At 36.2% G+C, this 21,465-nt stretch overlaps 1 protein-coding gene across 1 annotated transcript; it reads right to left on the bottom strand.

The window, feature by feature from the left end:
* Window positions 1-62: 62 nt before the first annotated feature.
* Window positions 63-20,817, bottom strand: LOC123522919 (electron transfer flavoprotein subunit alpha, mitochondrial-like). Its single transcript, XM_045300439.2, has 10 exons — window positions 20,672-20,817; window positions 14,461-14,607; window positions 11,993-12,074; window positions 11,523-11,605; window positions 9,049-9,148; window positions 7,566-7,676; window positions 6,381-6,485; window positions 5,818-5,969; window positions 4,653-4,799; window positions 63-880 (listed from the first exon to the last, which is right to left on the bottom strand). Exons 1-10 carry the CDS (start codon window positions 20,711-20,713, stop codon window positions 848-850), a joined length of 1,002 nt encoding a protein of 333 aa, XP_045156374.1. The 5' UTR covers window positions 20,714-20,817; the 3' UTR covers window positions 63-847.
* Between the last annotated feature and the right edge of the window lie 648 nt (window positions 20,818-21,465).

Raw genomic sequence — 21,465 nt, 5'->3', positions numbered from 1 at the left:
GCATTTTTCAATACATCAAATATTCATACTGTGGAATGCTCTGAAAAAGAATCAAACAGAACTGAAATTAATTAATCTTTATTGATCAAATTATCTATCACATATTTTACACCTTTTTCATTATCAATAAATAACATTCTCTTTTTCAGCCAACTCTGTAGATCATGGCCAAACTAAAAAAATAAAGACTCCTGTTGTTTTGTAACACATAAAATCTAAATGGCTAAAGGCTCTGTATAAAAGTAAACAATGTAATACAAACGATCATAATTTGGAGCCTATTTAAACTGAACAGCCTCAGGATCAAATAAAAGGTTAAATCTTGAGAGTTTTCTTATTTAGAAAGATTATTCTCAATAGAAGGAACTTATTCAGTATAAATACATTTGTTCACTTTAAAGAGATGATGCTTTCCAACTGTTCCTGAAAGGAGAGCTGCAATTTAAGGTAGGTTCCAGTGAAAAGGAGATTATGACAAGTTGTTCCACTTTACAGAGTTTTTACGGGAAGTTCCACTTTAAAAAGGTTTCAGTTAAGAGTCGTTCCACTTAAGAAAGTTTCCAGTTAAGGGAGGTTCAAGTTTAGTGAGGTTTCAGTGTATTTGTATTGAATTCAAATTTTTTCTATTATTAAGATAAACGCCATTACTCCCTTTTTTGAAGCAATGACGGCCAGAGAAGAAATCATATTTCAAGCATTTAACTACAAAAGTGTCACACTGTTACTTCTCTAGAATAAAATATGTCTAGATTTCACATTCAGACAGATTTTAATCGTTCATTTGTTAAACAAATATTTGTATTTGGTTGTACACTTGAGTTGTTTGAATAGGCCCTCTCGGTGTCCTTTATTTGACCATGGTAGTTATCTCTGGAACAGCCTACAAAAAAGATAAACTTTTTAAATAACTCATTCATAACAGAAGGGGAATTTTTCAATATCTTAAAGATAAGAAAATGTGTATCTTACATTTTAAAGCAAGTTTCCCACAGTTTATTTTTTTTTTATTTTCAGCATCACATTAAAATCTGAAATAATGCAAAGTAAGGGAAATAACTCAAAAATTGTTTCAGTAGTAAAAGGTTTGACTGCTTCCCTTGCTTGAAAGAGGTTTCTCACAAGAAGATTACGTCAGTTTCAAATAAGTCACATTTAACAAGACACATGCCCTGCTCCCTTGTGGTCATCATTTTTGATATAGCAGAATGAGCTGACGGAATTTGGTAGATCACACAAGGAAAATCTGGGTGTAGTAATCTTAAAATTTGGTCGGCAGTTTCAAGGTGTTTGAAATTTTCCATACTGCCATAAACATGTACTACAATGTATATAGAAAATTGCCAGGCTCCTGTAAGCCATGTTTTAACAACAAGATGAGACAGCTTGAAGGAATTTGGTGGAACATTATCAAAAGGACATTCAGTGATTAATATCAATATTTTTTTGTGTATACAATATTACCTACCCATGATTTCTAAGTCTAAAAGGGCCACTTACATTTTGAACAAATCAGGATAGATTTATGTTTCACTGTGTTGTACAGGGTGTCCACTTACTCATGGTGAAAAAAACATATGAATTTTAAAGAATTAGGTTGATAGTTAGTATGGAGAAATTGCTTAAAACTAAATACTCGAAAGATCAAGTTTTCCCTAAGTAAGAAAACGGGCAATAAATTTATTTACAAATAACAGGCAGAGGAGTTGGAGTTATGATGCTGGATTCTTTACAGGCAGGGTCGACTTATCGATGGTGAAAAGTGTTATGCTAATGATTTAAAAGGCATATGCTTTGAAGGGTTATAAAACGTTGACTGATTAAAATTAAATACTGTAAACCAAGAAATCTTTATATCTCTAAGTACCAAAACATTAAATTCTTGCAAATATAGCAGGACAGAGTTATAAGGTTTCTTGGCCATGTAACATTGTTCAAACTTAGATTGATCAACATATATGTTGCAAATTTTATACAAATTAGATTTTGATATTTAATTTTTTATGGATAAAAGATGGTAATCTAAATAATTAAAACTATGCCAAGAAATGATTTTCTAAAGTAAAATTGGTAATAAATTTGCATAAAAAGTATAGATGGAAGTTATTTCTTGAAATTTATTACCACTTTGCTATTGGTTGGCAACAAGTATTTAAAAATTTCAAAGCAACAGCTTTTTGATGGTTTAGGAGTAATAGTTGAACCTTAAACAAGTAAAACTAACAATGAAATAAAGATAATTTTTATATACCAATTAAAGGGGGCTAATACATAAAAAAAAGAATGAGTTATTTTCTAGACTATCAGGATCGCTTTTGCCTGTGAAAATTTTCCAATATACAAACTAAATGCTAATGTTGTTTAGTGAGAGAAAAGGCTTGACCTCATAACATAAAACTTAACCAGTGATACCACCATGCCCTACACCAAACAACCTCAATTATAAGCAAAATCATCATTTTTTTAGTTACAAAAAAAATACAGATGGGTCTAGAAAACAGGCTATCGTGATTAATTTTAGCATCAACATATTTAATTTGAATCCATTGTTTCTATTACCTCCCTTTATGGCTAACTGCCCACATTCATACTGAAAGCAGTGCTTTTTTACCATGTTCTTACAACTTTTGTGGTGTAACAAATCAAAGAGCATAGCATTTCATGATGAAAAATCCCAACTGCCTGTGGTGGGATTCGAACCCAGGGTTGCTTGGGTGCTAGTCCAATGCTCTACCTCATGGCAGCCATGTTTTATAACAAAACATAATAATTTGAAAGAATTTGGTTGAGCATCAGCTATGGAGAACATTGCTGTAAAACTTTCAAGAGTGGGACATTGGTTTCTGTGGAGAAGATTTTCCAAGTTTTCCATATAGCTATAAAGAGAAAACGAGCGATGTCCCCTGGCAGCCACATTTTATTTCAACAAATTAACATGGCTAGGAGGAATTTGGTGCAAGGTCTCCCAAGTAACACTGCTAGGGAATTCTTTTGAAAAGCAGGCTAGTGGTTTTCGACTTTCCTTCTGACTGAAGTGACAAAAAGGATTATGTATGGATGACCTAGAATTGAAAAAATTTGAAAGAGGACTATATGACCAAGAGTTGAAGGAATTCATTTAAAATCTCTCTATGACTGATTAAAGTGAAGTTTAAACTTATCATGATAAACTGACATATGTTCCCCCAAACTGTCTTGATGACTCTGAATGTACCTAAAAACTTTTACCTTTCATTCAACATATACGAACAAAAATTGGCCCTAAAAGTTATTAAAGGTGGATAATCAGATTTTGGCCATGTAACGGATTTGTTCGAAACTTTAGCATCTGATCATTTACACTCATTTATGTTCACTTAACACTTAATACAAATTAGATTTTCACTGGAGGTATTTTTTAAATTTCATTTTCCTATCCTGGTTGCCCAACAAAGATAGAGTTATTTTATCATAAGTATAAATTTGATAAACATACTTTGCCTAAGGAAATGTATAAATATTAAACATATTGTAATATATTTGTAAAATATTTGCATTAAAAATTATGTATTTAGATGGAATTCATTAGAAACGCAAGTTTGAAAAATTATTATTACCGCCCTTTGCCTATCTTGGTTGCGCAACCAAGATAGATTGGAAATAAATTAATTCAGAAGCTACACACAGCTTTTAAATTTGCATTTTGGTTCAGATTGTTCAATAGTTGATATGTCTATCAAATGCAAATGTAAAACTAGACATTGTATCGAAATAAAAAGAAATACCCAGCTTTTTATATACTTTCATATTAAAGGGGAGTAATTACAAAATTTTATAAAAATAATAAAATATACATTTCAAATAGGAATTTAACTCTATGTAATCGGTCTTTTTGTTCCTTAAATAATTCTCTACCAGAATATACAAAACGTTAAAAATGTCATTAAATGTTGTTTAAATGTGATTGACTGCCTTTAAAATAGGACATTATCCTTTCAGTAACAATGGAAAACCTTAATTTTCCTGTGAGTTACCTACATGCCCAATTTATCACCATAACTTATTATCCTCAATTATAAAGCAGAAATCAATATTTCTAGTTTAAGTTACAGAGTTGGAAAAAACTATAACATCACTGGATCTAGTAAAACTATGTGCTAACTGTGCACTACACTCCTTCTCATTGCCATCTACCTATATTCTAAGTTTGATGTCAATCCATTGCATAACTCTTAAGTTCTGCTCTATACAAGCAAAATTTAAGTAAAGTGGCAGAACGGTGCATAACTAAAAGCATTAATGAAGCTAGAATACCGCACTTTATCTCACTGCCATTTACCTGTATTCCAGGTCTGAAGTCAATCCCCTGCACACTTTTTAATTTATGCTCCAGGCAAGCAAAATAGGGATGGGCAGACAATTTAATTACCAGATGTCACCCTTAGAGGGGACACATAAAGGTACAAAGCCTTAAGACAAGTATTGTAAAATGATTAATACTTGTATTTGATGGGTAAAAGTTTTTGTGGATGTGTCAATCAACAAAGTTAAAATCCCAATAAACAAGCAAGTTTCCCGTAATTATATTGTATCTGTTCAGTATGTGAAATCCACAATTCAAGTTCAAATGAAATCACTGTTTAATTCAATAATTTCACAGTAACCAAAATCCTTACCTTAAAAAGGTCCTGGACTAGACCATAGTCAGCCACTTGGAAAATTGGGGCCTCTGGGTCTTTATTTATAGCAACAATTACTTTACTGTCCTTCATACCAGCCAAATGTTGAATGGCCCCTGATATTCCTACTGCTATGTACAGGTCCTGAAAATAATAAAAACATAATTGAGCCTTGCCACGAGAAAACCAACATAGTGCGTTTGCGACCAACATGGATCCAGACCAGCTTGGGCATCCGCGCAGTCTGGTCAGGATCCATGCTGTTCGCTTTCAAACCCTATTGGAATTAGAGTAACTGTTAGTGAACAGCACAGATCCTGACAAGACTGCACAGATGTGCAGGCTGGTCCAGATCTATGCTGGTGGCAAACAAACTATGTTGGTTTTCTCATGACGCAGCTCATATTTGCATTGATCACGATCATAGAAACAAAATTTCGAACAGATTAGGGGCCTAAAGTAAAACAAAATTTACTTATTAAATTCCTGATGGTCTGTTATAGGATTAACAATCTACAAATTTTCTAACAAAGTAATTTTCAAGTAAACTGTGCACTACATAATTATTTACAAAATGCAGCATTTCAAAGAACTTTGGTTGTAACATGAAACATTTCAATTATATAACATCAGTAATTTTAAGTTAACCTCCAAGAGTCGTTTTGAATAGAATTTTCCTATTTCTCAACAAACCCTTACTTCCTTGTAAGTGTTAGTAAGTATTTGTCAGAAGTTTTTTGGAAAGTCATTACACTTATTTTAAGGCACTAATGGATCTCCAGATTTTGCCTAAAAATGATCTTTCTTTAAATTTGAAATTTTAAATGAGTTTTTGTTTGTAAACTAGCTTAAAAATGCTTAATCAAGTAAAAAAACATGCCCAAGAAGTGAACTGAACCAGACTACTGCGGCAATAAAAACTTTCCTGTGTTCTTGAAAAATACACCATGGAATAATACATACTTTCAATTTTGAATGTAAATATTAGAAAAAAACAACTCATTCTCATCTGTTTCCATAACATATTGTCTGTAAATAATTAAGTTTCAAAGCTTTCTTCAGAAATATAGCATTAATTTCCTGATATTAAAATTTTTCCCTTTTTTTTAGTTGTTGTACAATCCGGAGATCAGTTCCTTTAAAACTAGACAGAAAATCTTACTGGTGCAACAATTTTTCCAGTTTGTCCAATCTGCATGTCATTTGGTACGAAGCCTGCATCTACAGCCGCACGTGAGGCACCGACAGCAGCGTTCATCTTGTCAGCAAGTTCATACAGAAGTTTGAAATTGTCTCCATTCTTCATACCACGACCTGATTTACATGAATATAATAAAAGCATGTCTCCTTCATCCAAAAACTTCATTTCTGTACAATCTGTTTTTTCCTACTTCTCAGTTTTCTCAAAAAATGAATAATATTATCTTAAATCATATACATAAATGAAACTCAGATATCTGGACATGTGTAACTGTTGTAATTCATGATCCATACTGAAAGGTAAAATGTCATAGTATTTTACAATGAGATGAAATATAACATTAACTGTAAAATAATTAAAATTTAAAAATCAAACAAACGTAAATAAAACCAGTCATATATGTCCAAAACTGCACAGTCGTAAAATATTCCAAGCTCAAAATCTATCTACCAATGAGTAAGCCATTTAGAGGAAACTGTATTTCCCACCAATGCAGAAATACAAATGCCGAAAATTGTAATTACCCCCTGATATCACTACTCTGGCCCCTGTTAATTCTGGTCGATCACTCTTGGTCAATTCCTGACCCACAAACTCTGACTGGCTATTCTGTACTTCAACTGTTGGAGCTGTAAGCATATATAGTCAAACCTGTATGTAAAGATCATCCTTCAGAAATGGAAAAAAGTGGTCTCTGCTGACAAGTAGTTTGTCTACACAGGTAAATTTACAATATAAACTGATAAATGGGAAGAGATATTTGTTGCCTTTAAAAACAGGTTCTGTAGTTGTGGCCTATATTCATACAGGTATGACTGTACATAACTTTTGACATGGAGTGAGATTTTATGCAAAATCATTAGTATTCTTTGGGTCTAATATTCAAGGATTTCACACTTGCATCAGTCTATAGAATAAAAGTCAATGAACAAATAAAATTCCTTTTCATTTTAACTTCAAAGTTTTAAGTCCTCAGTGAAATACCTGTAGCTATTTTGGCCAATACCAAGAATTTTCATGTCCACTAAATTAAATGATTCCACAGTTGCAATGTTAGCTTATAAATAATATATACTAAAACAAGAAGCTGCATTCAAAAAACGCTTGATGCCTCCGGTGGCATCCTCGTCGATAAAAAGCAACCTAAGTCCAAAACGAGGTCAAGGTCAAACTGAGGTCAGGTGATGTCTGAAGATGAGGAATGGGCACAGGTTACATCTGCATTAGTATCAAGTCATTCTAGTAAGGGGTATTGTTGCTAGACGAAACGGTCCCATTTGGTTAACCTCGAACGGACGGACGAACGGATGGACGGAAAGGACAATCACTATATGCCTCCCGCATCAGTAGATGCCGGGGGCATAAATATCACTGCCTGGTTATCAAACTTGTCTGCCCATAACTCTGTGACCCAGAATGGTGAACAGTGGATAAGAACTTATCAAGTTAGAGTGGACACTGTTGATTGTCACAATTTTTAGTATTTATCAAAGGCTATAACTCCAAAGAGACCTTTAGAATGAGGTTTGATTTATATATGTATGAAATTGTAAATCAAACATAATCAAATAAAACAAACCTACTCTTTTTTCAGAGGCAGTAATGCTGTTTTCTTGTATTTATTTTTCAAATAACAGCTGCGTAAGGTATTTGTAAAATTGCAGTTAATGTATCATGTTGAATCTCTTTTCATTTATAGCTTTACCTACCATTTTCTGAGCTTCCTGACCCTCCAGATGTAGGGGCGGCATCAAATGCTGTCCCTCTGACTGTAATGACTTTGACTGGGTCACTTGACTTCAATGTTTGTATAGCATTTCCTGCAGAAATATTAAAGATTGAACACTAACTAATTTAGGAAGACCCATAATCATGAAAATCTGCATTATATGCAACATTAATATTCATTTTGTAATTTAAACATGGATCTATCTGTTAATTAGTTAAACTACAAGAGCTGTCAGAGGACAGCAACTCTCGACTATTCAACAGCTTTGTTAATTGAATGAATACAAAAGTCGAAAAAGGGGAAAAACTTTGTAAATATGGGAAACAAGGTTATGGAACCTGCACAGTGCTTATCAGCACATGACAGTGGACAAGTGTGTTAAGTTTCAATCCATTCCAATTAGTGGGTACTGAGATACCAGCTTACATAGAATTTAACCACAAACTGCTAAGCTGAAAAAGGGGCATAATTTTGTAAAAATGCAAAGTAGAGTTACTGAACCTTTGCACTGCATGTCATATCATAACAGTGAACAAGTGTCTGAAGTTTAAATCCTTTCCTATTAGTGGATACTGAGATACCAGCTTACATACAAAAACTGCTATGTCGAAAAAAGGGCATAATTTTGAAATAATATAAAGTAGAGTTATGGCACTTGCACAGTGCATGTCAGATCATGACAGTGAACAAGTGTGTGAAGTTTCAATCCATTCCCGTTAGTGGATACTGAGATACTAGCTTACATACAAAAACTTAACCAAAAACTGCTAAGTCGAAAAAGGGGCATAATATTGAAAAAATGCAAAGTAGAGTTATGGGTCCTGCACAGTGCATGTCAGATTATGACAGTAAACAAGTGTGTGAAGTTTCAATCCAGTCCCATTAGTGGGTACTGAGCCAGCTTACATACAAAACCTTAGCCAAAAATTTCTTAGTCGAAAAAGGGGCATAATTTTGTAAAAAAGCAAAATTATAAATAGAGTTATGAAACCTTTGCAATGTAAGTCAGTTAATCACACTGAATAAGTGTGTGAAGTTTCAATTCATTCCCACAAGTGGTTACTGAGATACTAGCCTACATACAAAAACTTAACCAATATGGGACACCTACACACGGGTGAGTCCAATAGCTCTACTATTCTTTGAATAGTCTAGCTAAAAAAGGAAATCACTTTGATCGCAGACTAAGTGATACAATAATGGAGATAACTGAAAATACAAGAAAACATGTATCAGTATTAATTGTAAGTCAAAACTCTTCAAAAAACAATTCAAAATTATTTGTTGTAAATCATTGGCGAGTTAAATAATCATAATAATTATTTAAACAACTAAATAACAACAAACAATACATGAAAAAGATTGATCATTAAGGTTTTCAAGACTTATGTATGGACAATGAAAATGTATATACCAGTACCCCACTTTGAAGTGAGAACAAATTCAATACCATTATCACTCACCTGCATAAATGGTCCTCACAAAAGTGTCTTTGTCTTTGACACCAGTAATATCTGATATAGGAGATACATCAAGCTTGGCAGCAACACGGGGCATAAAATTCTGTAAGTAAATCAATCGTGCATTTTATAAATTATCCGATGATATCATTTAAAGATATCCCATGCCCATCTCATTCTAAAAACTATTTTATTATAGATATTAACTTGAAGGGTAAAAATACCTGTGGAATGCATCAATTTGATTAAATATAAGAGCTGTGTATGCCAAACAACTATTGCAATATATGTCGTGTAGAAACAATCTTTTGTTAAAAAAAAAAACAAAAACGGCCAATCTTTTAAGTGGTACTACAAATACATGTACGTATATTCTTTAAGTAAGAACAATTTTTAACCAAACGCACGATTTACTGTTCATATATACACAAACATGTTTGTTTTCTGTTTACACATGTAGCATTTGTTCATTCTTTTTCAATTATCTAATTACATTTTATTTAGTTGGCAAAAACAGATATCACATGCAGGTATAAACTAGAAAATTTCAACTTTTTCAAATAAAATAAAACTGAAGTATAATTTTTGTGGGATTTAATTGTGTGGATTAAAGCAAATTTTATCCATCAAAATAAATTCCAATAAGAACAATAAACATTTCCAAGTATTAACTATTTTGGATGAATTAAATTGCACACTTATCACTGATGGCCAACTTTCCACAACATCAACCAAGATACAGTTTTGAGAAATGATTCATAACAGGAAGATAGGTGAAGTATATACTTATAATACAGCATCCGTGACTTATTAAATCCTAGCAAAATGTCTGAACAAGTGAAGTGCTTTTAAGCTTTAAAATTTATACTATCCTGACAAATTAAACTGACAAACAAGAGCTGTCACTAATGGTGACAAATGCCCCCGCAGCACCTTGACCTTTGACCTTGTGACCCCAAAGTCAGTAGGGGTGGTGTACTCAATAAGTACTATCAGCATGTGAAGTTTGAAGGTCCTGGGTGAAGTGGTTCGCATGTAAAGTGCCTTCATGCAAAAAGTTAACGTTAGCCCCTGTGACCTTGACCTTTGACCTGGTGACCCCAAGGTCAGTAAGGTTGGTGTACTCATAAAGTACTATCAGCATGTAAAGTTTGAAGGTCCTGGGTGAAGTGGTTCGCAAGTAAAGTGCCTTCATGCAAAGAGTTAACGTTTGGCCCCTGTGACCTTGACCTTTGACCTGGTGACCCCAAAGTCAGTAGGGGTGGTGTACTCAATAAGTACTATCAGCATGTGAAGATTGAAGGTCCTGGGTGCAGTGGTTCGCAAGTAAAGTGCCTTCATGCAAAAAAGTAAACGTTGGCCCCTGTGACCTTGACCTTTGACCTGGTGACCCCAAAGTCAGTAGGGGTGGTGCACTCAATAAGTACTATCAGCATGTGAAGTTTGAAGGTCCTGGGTGCAGTGGTTCGCAAGTAAAAGGCCTTCATGCAAAAAGATAACGTTGGCCCCTGTGACCTTGACCTTTGACCTGGTGACCCCAAAGTCAGTAGGGGTGGTATACTCAATAAGTACTATCAGCATGTGAAGTTTGAAGGTCCTGGGTGCAGTGGTTCGCGAGTAAAGTGCCTTCATGCAAAAAGTTAACATTGTGACGAACGAACTAACGAACGAACGAACGAACGGACAGTTGAAAACTAATATGCCTCCCTTCGGGGGCATAAAAAAAACGTGATCCATTTCAAGTTTTATTTTTTTTATTATTATTTTTTTTTTGGATTTAACGTCACACCGACACATGATAGGTCATATGGCGACTTTCCAGTTTTTTTTTAATGGTGGAGGAAGACCCCAGGTGCTCCTCCGTGCATTATTTCATCACGAGCGGGCACCTGGGTAGAACCTCTGACCTTCCGTAAGCCAGCTGGATGGCTTCCTCACATGAAGAATTCAACGCCCCGAGTGAGGCTCGAACCCACATCGATGAGGGGCAAGTGATTTGAAGTCAGCGACCTTAACCGCTCGGCCACGGAGGCCCCTCAAGTTTTATTACGTATTTACATCTATATTGCAGCTGACAAAGACCGTCTGACATGTATCTTTCCAATATCAGTTCAATCTTTATCAAATATAGAAAGACTGAAAAATAGAAAAAGCAAAACCATGTGCAATCCATGGTAAATGGCATGCATACTTTGGCCCTTTAATGCATAATTAAAACAAGCTTGAAAAGAAATAACTGTTCATCACAATATATTCATTCAAATTTAGCTTCTAACACATTTTATACTAGATTTTTTTTATTTCCTGTTATAACATCTGCAGAATCCCTCAGGATATGCTTGTGCCTCGTCTTTACTGGCTCTACCATCAACCATCCCCCTCTGAGATAGTATCATACTGCTGATGTAATAACACACACAAAAAACACTTGACCACATTTCATTCTAAGGTTATAGGACATGTACAAAAGGTTCTACCTTTCCTACAGCAGTGGCACTTGCCAGGATATATTCAAAATTCAACTGTTTCTGTAAAGCTACCACCAGAGGTGTCAGGGACTCTAAAATATACAAAAATGTTTGTTTTATTTCTATATATTAAAGATTATAGACAACATTTATTATGCTCCAACTTTTCTGAAACGTTAAAAATGATCATCTTTAGCATTTTCATGGGTCACACATATCTTTACATTTATGATAAAATGCTTTTTAACAAGACAAAACTTGTGGAAGCATAATATCTATTAGCCTGTTGGTGGCAATTGATTCTGCTTTTGCAGACTGACCTTGGTCTGCACTGTTCGCTTTTCAGGCAGTAAATTATCAGCAAACACCTCTTAGAATAATAAGTGGTATTACCCAAATTGAATGATGGGTCAGTCCATTTTAGAAATTTAGCATGGCAAAGGATATACAAGCACTATATACAATATTTTAGGAAATACCTGCTAAGAAACCTTTGTATGCCTCATTGTCAGCTAGCAAAACTTTCTGTACCCCTGTCACTTTACTCACTTCTTCTGCTACCTGTTCATATAAAGTACAGTGTCACTGTTTTGATGTTATACATGATTACATGCTATACAGACTTGATAGTCCATTTTAATCTCTGTTATTCAGTACTAACACCAACAAAAAAAGTTAAAGGTTACATGATCAAAGAAGAGCTGCCACTACTGGTGACAAATGCCCCTGAAGCCTGCCCAAGAATGCTTCAGTTGTAGGCATGAATTTTGTGACCTTGAGCTTGACCTGAGAGTCTTGGGTCATAAGCAAAATACATCTCTCAGTATGGTTAACATTTGTGTAAAATTATTTTCAAATCCCTTGATAAATGGCAGTTATGGACCAGACAAGAAAAAGACCATGATAACCTTTGACTTCTAAGTGTGATCTTGACCTTGGAGCTAGGGCTCAGAGTCTTGCAATGCCATGTCATCTCATTAAAGAGAAAAATTCTACCAAGTAATTTTAAAACTCCTTCATCAATGGCAGGTACGGACCGGAAAAGAAACAGACCATGTTCACCTTTAACCTCTAAGTGTGACCTTGCCCTTTAAGCTAAGGGTCTGGATCTTGCGCATGGCACATTGTCTCATTATGGGAAACATTAATTTTCGAGTAATTTCAAAATCCCTTGATGTGGTGCAGAGTTATGAACCGGACACCTGTTAACCTTTGACTTCTTAGTGTGACCTTGACCTTTGAGCTTGGGGGTCTGGGTCTTGCACATGACATCATCTCATTATAGTTAACATTTATGCCAAGTTATTTCAAAATCTATTTATGGATGCCAGAGTTATGTACTGGACATGAAACAGACCATTAACCTTTGATCTCCAAGTGTGTTTGACATTGGAGTACTAGGGGCTAGGTCCTGTGCATGACAAGTTGTCTCATAATGGTGAACCTTTATGCCAAGTTATTTCAAAATCCCTTTAAGAATGGCAGAGTTACAGCCCAGACAAGAATTTACACTGACGCACACACAGTTGCACAGACTCATGGACGGACAGTGGAATTTTAATATGCCCAACTTCGGGTGCATAAAAACAGATTATTTTGCAAGTCAAAATGATTAAAATACAATTACTTGTAATCAGAAATCTGATGATTACAAAAAGAAATTATAATCAATTATGGCAGATTATAATTACCCTTAGACTGACTATGGGTGCCCCTCTGAATAATATTTCAGACTAGGGCAGGCACCAAACTTCAACTAACTAACTATGCACTATACAGTAGCTTCATTTATGATGTGATCCTTTTATCAAGCCTAGATCACATGAGGAACACAAGAGCCAGGTTGGTCCAGCCTAGTAAAATCCAAAGAACTGAATCATTCTAAAATAAAGCTATTACATTAGCCCCAAGGCTTTTAAAATTCTTCAACCCATGAAACAAACTAGAGATGTGTCCACTGGACATTGGTGCCCAACACCTCCACTTCTCCCCCCTCCCTTCCTGTCACTGTGTAGGTTTCATCACTTAAGATGAAATATTTTTAAGATGTATGCAACATATACTTTTAAGCACTTTATGCCTATTTTATAATTTAACGGTAACTAAGTCAAAGACCATAACTCTGGTCTGGACTAGCCGAGTGGAATCCCAAACAGAACATCATGAGCACAACTTCACATGCTATATAACAATCCTCTGATTCACCAACCAGACATGGTGACATCACCTACCTTAGTACATTGTCAACCAGCAAACAGACATGTGACATCACCTACCTTACTACACTGTCAACCAGCAAACAGACATGTGACATCACCTACCTTACTACAATGTCAACCAGCAACCAGAAATGTGACATCATCTACCTTTCTACAATGTCAACCAGCAACCAGAATGTGACATCACCTACCTTACTATAATGTCAACCAGCAACCAGAAATGTGACATCATCTACCTTTCTACAATGTCAACCAGCAACCAGAAATGTGACATCACTTACCTTACTACAATGTCAACCAGCAACAAGAAATGTGACATCACCTACCTTTCTACATTGTCAACTGGCAACCAGACATGTGACATTACCTACCTTATTACACTGCCAACTGGCAACCAGACATGTGACATCACCTGCTTTCCTACATTGTCATCTGGCAACCAGACATGTGACATCACCTACCTTCCTACATTGTCAACTGGCAACCAGACATGTGACATCACCTGCCTTATTACACTGTCAACTGGCAACCAGACATGTGACATCACCTACCCTACTACACTGTCTGTCAACCAGACATGTGACATCAACTACATCACTATACTGTTAACAGGAAACCAGACATGTGACATCACCTCCCCTACTAGACTGTCAATTGGCAACAGGACATTTAACATCACCTACCTTACTACACTGACAATTGGCAACCTAACACGTGACATCACCTACCTTACTACACTGTGATCCAGCAACCAGACATGTGACATCGCCTATTTTACTGGCAGCTGTTATGGTATTGAGTGTGACGGGTGACAATTTCTCATTATTGTGTTCAGCAACCACCAATGTACTCTGGTATCTCTGCAATATGGCTGCCTGCAAATAAAATTGCAATTCTTTGTTTACTGATGCCCAAATAGTAAATGACCTTTGTGTGCTATTACATCATTTAGGTCCGTACTGAATAAAGTTATATCCATGTATGCTTCTTTATTTGTGTCATTACCAAAGCCATGGCCTTCCCTGTCATTCCCAGATGTAGCCAAATGCTACAAATTCAAAGAACTGGCTACAGATTTTTGAAAGTGGCTATAAGAATTTTTTTTAAAATGTGGCCAAATTTCAGCAATTCAGACTCAATTTGGTATATTCTCTCAAAAAGTGGCTATTTTATAAGGCCCAGTGGAGGCCCTGAAAGTTTCATTTTCTAATATCAAGATTTTCATATCAGATAAGTTTTTCGCAGAAGAACCTGCATAAGTAAATTACATTTATTACATTCAATGGGAGCGGTGTTCTAGTGGTCTAATGGATAATGTGTCGGCCGCTCAATCCAGAGGTTGTGGGTTCGAGCCCCATTTGGGTCACGACCATGACTTCTCATATGACACCAGTACTGGTTTTTCCAGGAAGCAGACTCGAGAGTGGTTACAATAAGCTTGAAGCTTTCATCACAATCAAGCTAAAACAAATTAGTATAAACTACTTAAATAACATGTCTCCCTTAAAGGCACTGGACTCAAGATTTTGGTTCAAAATGATCTTTATTTAAAAGTGAAGTTTTGTCATATATTATAAACGTTACGAAGAACAGGAGCTTTTAAACAAGTGTTAACTAGCTTTTCCTTTGATTTGACCGGGTGACCTAGTTTTTTTATCCTACCTGACCCAGATTCAAACTGGACCTTAAGATCATCAATATTAACATTCTGATCAAGTTTCATGAAGATCTAGTCATAAATGCGGCCTCTACAGTGTTAACAAGCTTTTTCTTTGATTTGACCTGGTGACCTAGTTTTTGACCCCAGATTACCTAATATCAAACTCGTCCAAAACTTTATTGAGGATAACACTCTGACCAAGTTTCATTAAGATTGGGCCAAAATTGTGATCTCTAAAGTGTTAACAAGCTTATCTTTTCATTTGACCTGGTGACCTAGTTTTTTAACCCAGATGACCCAATATCAAACTCGTCCAAGATTTTATCGAGGGTAACATTCTGACCAAGTTTCATTAAGATTGAGCCGAAAATGTGACCTCTAGAGTGTTAACAGTCAAATTGTTGACAACCGACGGATGCCAGACACAGGGTGATTACAAAAGCTCACCTTTGAGCACGAAGTGCTCAGGTGAGCTAAAAATGCAAAATCAAGACAAGAACTGTCAGTGGACAGTGCGCTCGACTATTCTCAGTGCTTGATAGTATAATATAAGCAATGAGTAAAACTTTAACATTACAATAAGCATATTCTAAGTCGAAAAGGGGCCATAATTCAGTCAAAATGTTTGATAGAGTTGCCTCCTCCTTTTTACAGACTTGGGTCATGATGGTAAACAAGTATGCAAAATATGAAAGCAATATCTCAATGGACTTTGCAAATATTTGGGGTGGTACGCAAACTTTAACATTTATTTTAAGTCGAAGAGGGGACATAATCCAGTCAAAATGCTTGATAGAGTTGCCTCCTCCTTTTTACAGACTGGGGTCATGATGGTAAACAAGTATGCAAAATATGAAAGCAATATCTCAATGGACTTTGAAAATATTTGGGGTGGTACGCAAACTTTAACATTTGTGTGACGCTCACGCTAACGCCGACTCAAAGAGTCGAGCTAAAAATATCATGTCCCAGACCAGAATTCAAACCAGGCCACAACAGCATATTTTTTCACTTCTAAGGCCTAAAAAAATACTATTTGTTTCCGGTAACATGCTCAAAAAAATTAGGGTAAGTAGGTCGGAAAATTGTTTTCTTTGGATTTTTTTTATTAAGGGAGACTTTTAGGAAATTACTTTTGTGTCAAAAAATGAACACAAATAAGGGGAATATGCCTTTAGAGCATCAGTAAGTTGATTTCTAACATCACTGGCCATGTTTAAAGCATAAAAAGTGAAGTTTTGCAACTTTTTGTTAAGAAGTTGAAAAAAATATTCTCCAAGGCCAATAAAAACATTTAGGGTCGGGCCAAAAATTTAGGGTAGGTGGAGATACCGGAAACAAACAATTTCAATAAGGTCAGCCATGAGAAAGACTTACTGAAAATGCACAATTTCGGAGTCAGAGGTTAAACTCTCTTGAAAGTGGATTAAAAGTTTCCTTGATAACCGTATCCAAATTCAAATCAGCTGTCCTGCATGGCACTAGTTCCAATGCCATCCCAGTCCCATCCGGTAATGCCCAGGGGTCCGTTCTTGGTTCCCTGCTCTTTTTAGCTTACATAAATGACCTTTCACAAAATATTAACTCAAAAGTCCATCTCTTTGTAGATGATACAGCAGTCTATCTCACACTGTCATCTGCAAATGAATCAGTTTCCCTCCAAAATGACCTCAAAATGTTAGAAGAGTGGAGTTGGAGTGGGATATGGAAATTAACCCCTCCAAATGTCAAACTATCCACATGACCACGTCACAAGAAGGAAATATCCTATTCCCACCAAGTACTACCTGCATGGAGTCCTACTCGAATCAATCACCTCAGCCAAATACCTTGGTGTGGATATATCAAATCTCTCATGGGACGCCCATATAAATAGGTCAACAAAGAAAGCAAATCAAACGTTAATTCTGCGCAGAAACATCAAGGTCAAATCTGAACCCATTAAGTCCATGGCTTACCAGAATCTGATGCTCGTTACACCCCAACTGGAATACATTATGGCTCAGTCTGAAGTGTGGTCACCCTATAGCCAAACCCTCATAGACCAGACAGAGGCTGTCCAGAGACGGGCAGCTCGCTGGAATAATGCTCATTGCTGAGTGCTGACTACCGTCAAACCTCCAGTGTATCAGACATGTTACAATCCCTCAAAATTCGCCACCTTGATCTCTGACGTATTGACAGCAGACTTCTGTCCGTTATGTACAAAGTCCACCACCACGAATTAGTTGCCATCCCCAAAGAAGGTTTCTTATTTCCCCTCACTCGCCTGACACATTCCCTCAGTTACAAGATATTCACAGCAACTACAGATTACTTAAAGTATCCTTTCTTCCCCAGAACAGTGTATCACTGGAATTATCTCCCTCCTACTGTTTTCCACCTCCCATCCCCTGAGCAGTTCAATGCAGCCATTTGCTGTACTGATCATGTCTCACCTTATTAAACTGCTGCTTTTAATATTTTACTTTTCCTTGCTTTTAAGTGTCTTTTTACAGTTCAGTCTTTTAATATTCTTGATGCTCCAAATGTCTACATCCCCATGAACAGAAGATAGATTAGAATCCGAGTGAGAAATCATAAGAAATATAAAATTTACAAAATATATCATAAATATAACAGCAACTTTATAACAACTACACATTTATAACTTTTCACCAGCTATTACCATATACACTTGTACCGCAGTACGTAACAGTACGCGTACATATAGTACTGTAGTAAAATACCACAGACTCTACCAAGGATCGAACCCCGGACCCCGTGATCTGAAGGCGGACACTCTAACCACGTCGCTAAAGGGTTAACCCAACAGCAAGGCTGTTGGAATTGGCCTTATATACCTACAACCACTACAGTACTCTGAGTCTAGAGGTCCGGTTAGTGGACCCTCAGCCACTTCTCTTTAATCTAGGACTAGGGGAATGTTTAGAGGGATGGCAGCTAGATTAAAATATCAGATCATCCAGTCTTCGTCGTAACCGGGTTGCCCGAAGTCCGGGACAAGTAGATCCTGTTTCGGGCAAGCCAAAGTTTTCAGGTGGTTGCCCGAACGGACAAGTGCTTTTTTTCCAAAATTTAAATCCCTTAATTTTCACAATAATTACAGAATTTCATGAATCTGAAATGAACATCCTAAATACTAGCTTTCGTATATTTATGCATGAATTGATGACTTCACATTTGCAATATATAAAGTAACTTTACAAAATTCAGAAATTACATCCCTAAAATTACCTGAATTGACTGGAATTTACCCGCGAATCGTAAAGATATCAAAACGTCATGCCAGTAATTTTCCATTCCACGAGCACGTGCGACCTATCGTATCGCTGTTACTTTTGTTTATCGACACGTACACAAAAAATGCGTGTAGTGCATTCATTTTTTAATATAATCGCTTCAAATTTTCAACACCGCTTGAGAAGTTATACAGTTTGAATTCTAGAACAATTTTAATAAGATATCGACAGAAATGTAGGCAAAATTTTATAAAAATGATCCAAGTTTCATACAATTATTTGTAAAATTTCAAACAGCGCGATCTTAATTATTTATTTATTTCTAAAAGTAAATAAATAATACATACTATAGTCATAAATTTCAGACTTTTGACAAGAAAGTACAAAAAAACAGAATTAAAAAATCTTAAATAATGAAAAAGCGGCAGCAATTTAAATACATCGAGTAAAACGATTTTTGGCAAACTGTTTTCTGCAAGTGCGGCAGAATAGGTTACGGGACCTCGTGAACGTAAATAAAAATTGTTTTAAAATAAAGCAGTATGATGTCGCTGTGGTTTTTAATAAGTTTAATAAGTAAATGAATCTTTGTTCTTTTTTGACTCGACACTATGTCAGATATTCTTTTCAAACAATAATGTAAATTCCTTGAGGGCAAGTAGGATATCTACTATTATCGTTTGACACATTTACCTGTCAGTTTATACGGGATATTGTATATTCGCTTTTAAAAAAATTAAAGAAGATTTTTTTAATGATTTCTTCTCAGCAATTTAAAGAACCGAGGCCGTACGATCAGACAGTGATGTGTCACATGGCGCGAAAACATGACGTAATGCCATGACAATCTCGGGCAACTATACCGCTTTGATCTCCACTTCAGAAGCCACGATACCGACACACTTCTTTTAGCTCTTTGAGGGGGTTTTAATTAATGATGAAAACAAGGCCAATTACTTGTTTATCAACAGAATAATTACCGATAATTGTTAATGTTTTTTTTCGCTTTAAACACGGGTGTGTTGATGATGTTTATTTTGTCCATATTTTTTTTGGACACGTCGCCCCGGACTGTGATAATAGGCTACATTAAAAGTTTACTTGATAATAATGCTTCAAAAAAACAATAAAAAAAAACAAAACAAAAATACTGACCTACCGACCCTACTTTTTTTGGCCATGCCAGCAGAAACACAACATTTTTTGGGGGGAGGGGGGTGGGGGGTGCCTAACCAGGCTGATCCATTATTGCAGTTAATTTTGAACAACTACACAATATTTTGAAGGCCCTAAAAAGTAAGTTTTAGAAGGGTAGTGCAAATCTGAACCCCACACCTGGCATATAACTAGATACTGGTATAGGTCTTACTTTTTTTCTACAGTTTTCTCCCATAATTTCTGTCTGCTAGTTACTTGAATATTGCACCATGGTTATCCACTTACGTTGGCTTAGCCTGCCCATAGATAGTGTGGGTAGGTTAGTTGACTACCATTTAAATAACTGAATAAGCATAAACCAAAATACATCATATTTATAAACAAAATTATTTCGGGCAAGTAAAAATGTTTTCGGGCAAGTGGTTTTCTTAACTTACTTGCCCGAAAGGACAAGTGCTGAAAAAAAATTAAGGCAAAGACTGCAGATCATAAACTTAGCCATCCCATTTAGCTAAATAAGTATATTTATTTGGTGTCCTCCCTATTTACAATTCGAAAGAAACAGGCAGACATCTGGCAATGGCGGGAAGGGTCTGGATTGTTTCCATGTATCTGATACTATCTCTGGTTAAGCTGATCTCTCACACATCATATCATTACTAGAATCATTACACCAGTAACGGACATGAATACAATATATACAGAAGGAAAAAATTACATAAACATTTTTACGTAACTTCAGAAAAACAAACAAAAAATTATCCAAATATAACGCCCAGTAGGATAAAACTCATTTCCGTCTGTGACACTTAAATTATTTGTATCTAATCACGACTGCGTAGATTAAACGGCTGGCAATTAAATTACAATATACTTTACCCTGCCGAGGGACACTGATCTTTGACAAAGTCGAGAAAACATTTTGTAAGGTTGTCCGAAAAGTTAAATTTGAGACCGGTGCTTATGTGAGATATTTACATCATGATAATAGAGAAAACTTAGGTTAAAGACCGTCATATCTCTATGCGGTCCTGACAACATGCAATTGTTAACCTGAGTGGTAACATATGAGCGCTGAACCATGGCAAATTAGACAATATACCACCATAAAGCCTTGACTGACTGATTCTTACAGACTCATAGAAACATATTAATGAAAATAAAACTGGATTTTATTTATCCTATAGTTGTAATGAACCTGCCCAGATAGCAGACATGCGTTGGCCCAACGTTGGGCCAACGGCAGACTCTTCGTTGGCCCAACGAAGATTTCCGACGTTGGCCCAACGCCATTTTGCTAATTGGCGCAACGTTGGCCCAACGGTTGGTACACCGTTGGCCCAACGACTGGTATCCTACACTCATCATTGGCCCTCCATTGGGCCAACAACTGATATCCTACACTCATCGTTGGCCCTCCATTGGGCCAACAGCATTTTTTCGTCTATCATGGTTGGCCCAACGTTGGCCCAACGCCATTTTGCTAATTGGCGCAACGTTGGCCCAACGGTTGGTAGACCTTTGGCCCAACGACTGGTATCCTACACTCATCGTTGGCCCTCCATTGGGCCAACAACTGATATCCTACACTCATCGTTGGCCCTCCCTTGGGCAACAGTATTTTTTCGTCTATCACGGTTGGTCCAGCGTTTGGCCAACTCTGTTTCTTTGTT

Source organism: Mercenaria mercenaria, chromosome 8, assembly GCF_021730395.1.
Source record: "Mercenaria mercenaria strain notata chromosome 8, MADL_Memer_1, whole genome shotgun sequence".
NCBI lineage: Eukaryota > Metazoa > Mollusca > Bivalvia > Venerida > Veneridae > Mercenaria > Mercenaria mercenaria.
This window is presented reverse-complemented; position numbering and strand designations above follow the sequence as displayed.

Excerpts from the sequence above, each read along its gene's own strand:
- LOC123522919 (XM_045300439.2), bottom strand. The coding sequence starts at position 20,713 with ATGTTTTCTCGACTTTGTCAAAGATCAGTGTCCCTCGGCAGG. Across the intron at positions 7,677-9,048 it reads TGTGAGGACCATTTATGCAG|GAAATGCTATACAAACATTG; the intron begins GTGAGTGATAAT and ends ATATTTCTGCAG. Across the intron at positions 881-4,652 it reads TAGTCCAGGACCTTTTTAAG|GCTGTTCCAGAGATAACTAC; the intron begins GTAAGGATTTTG and ends TCTTTTTTGTAG.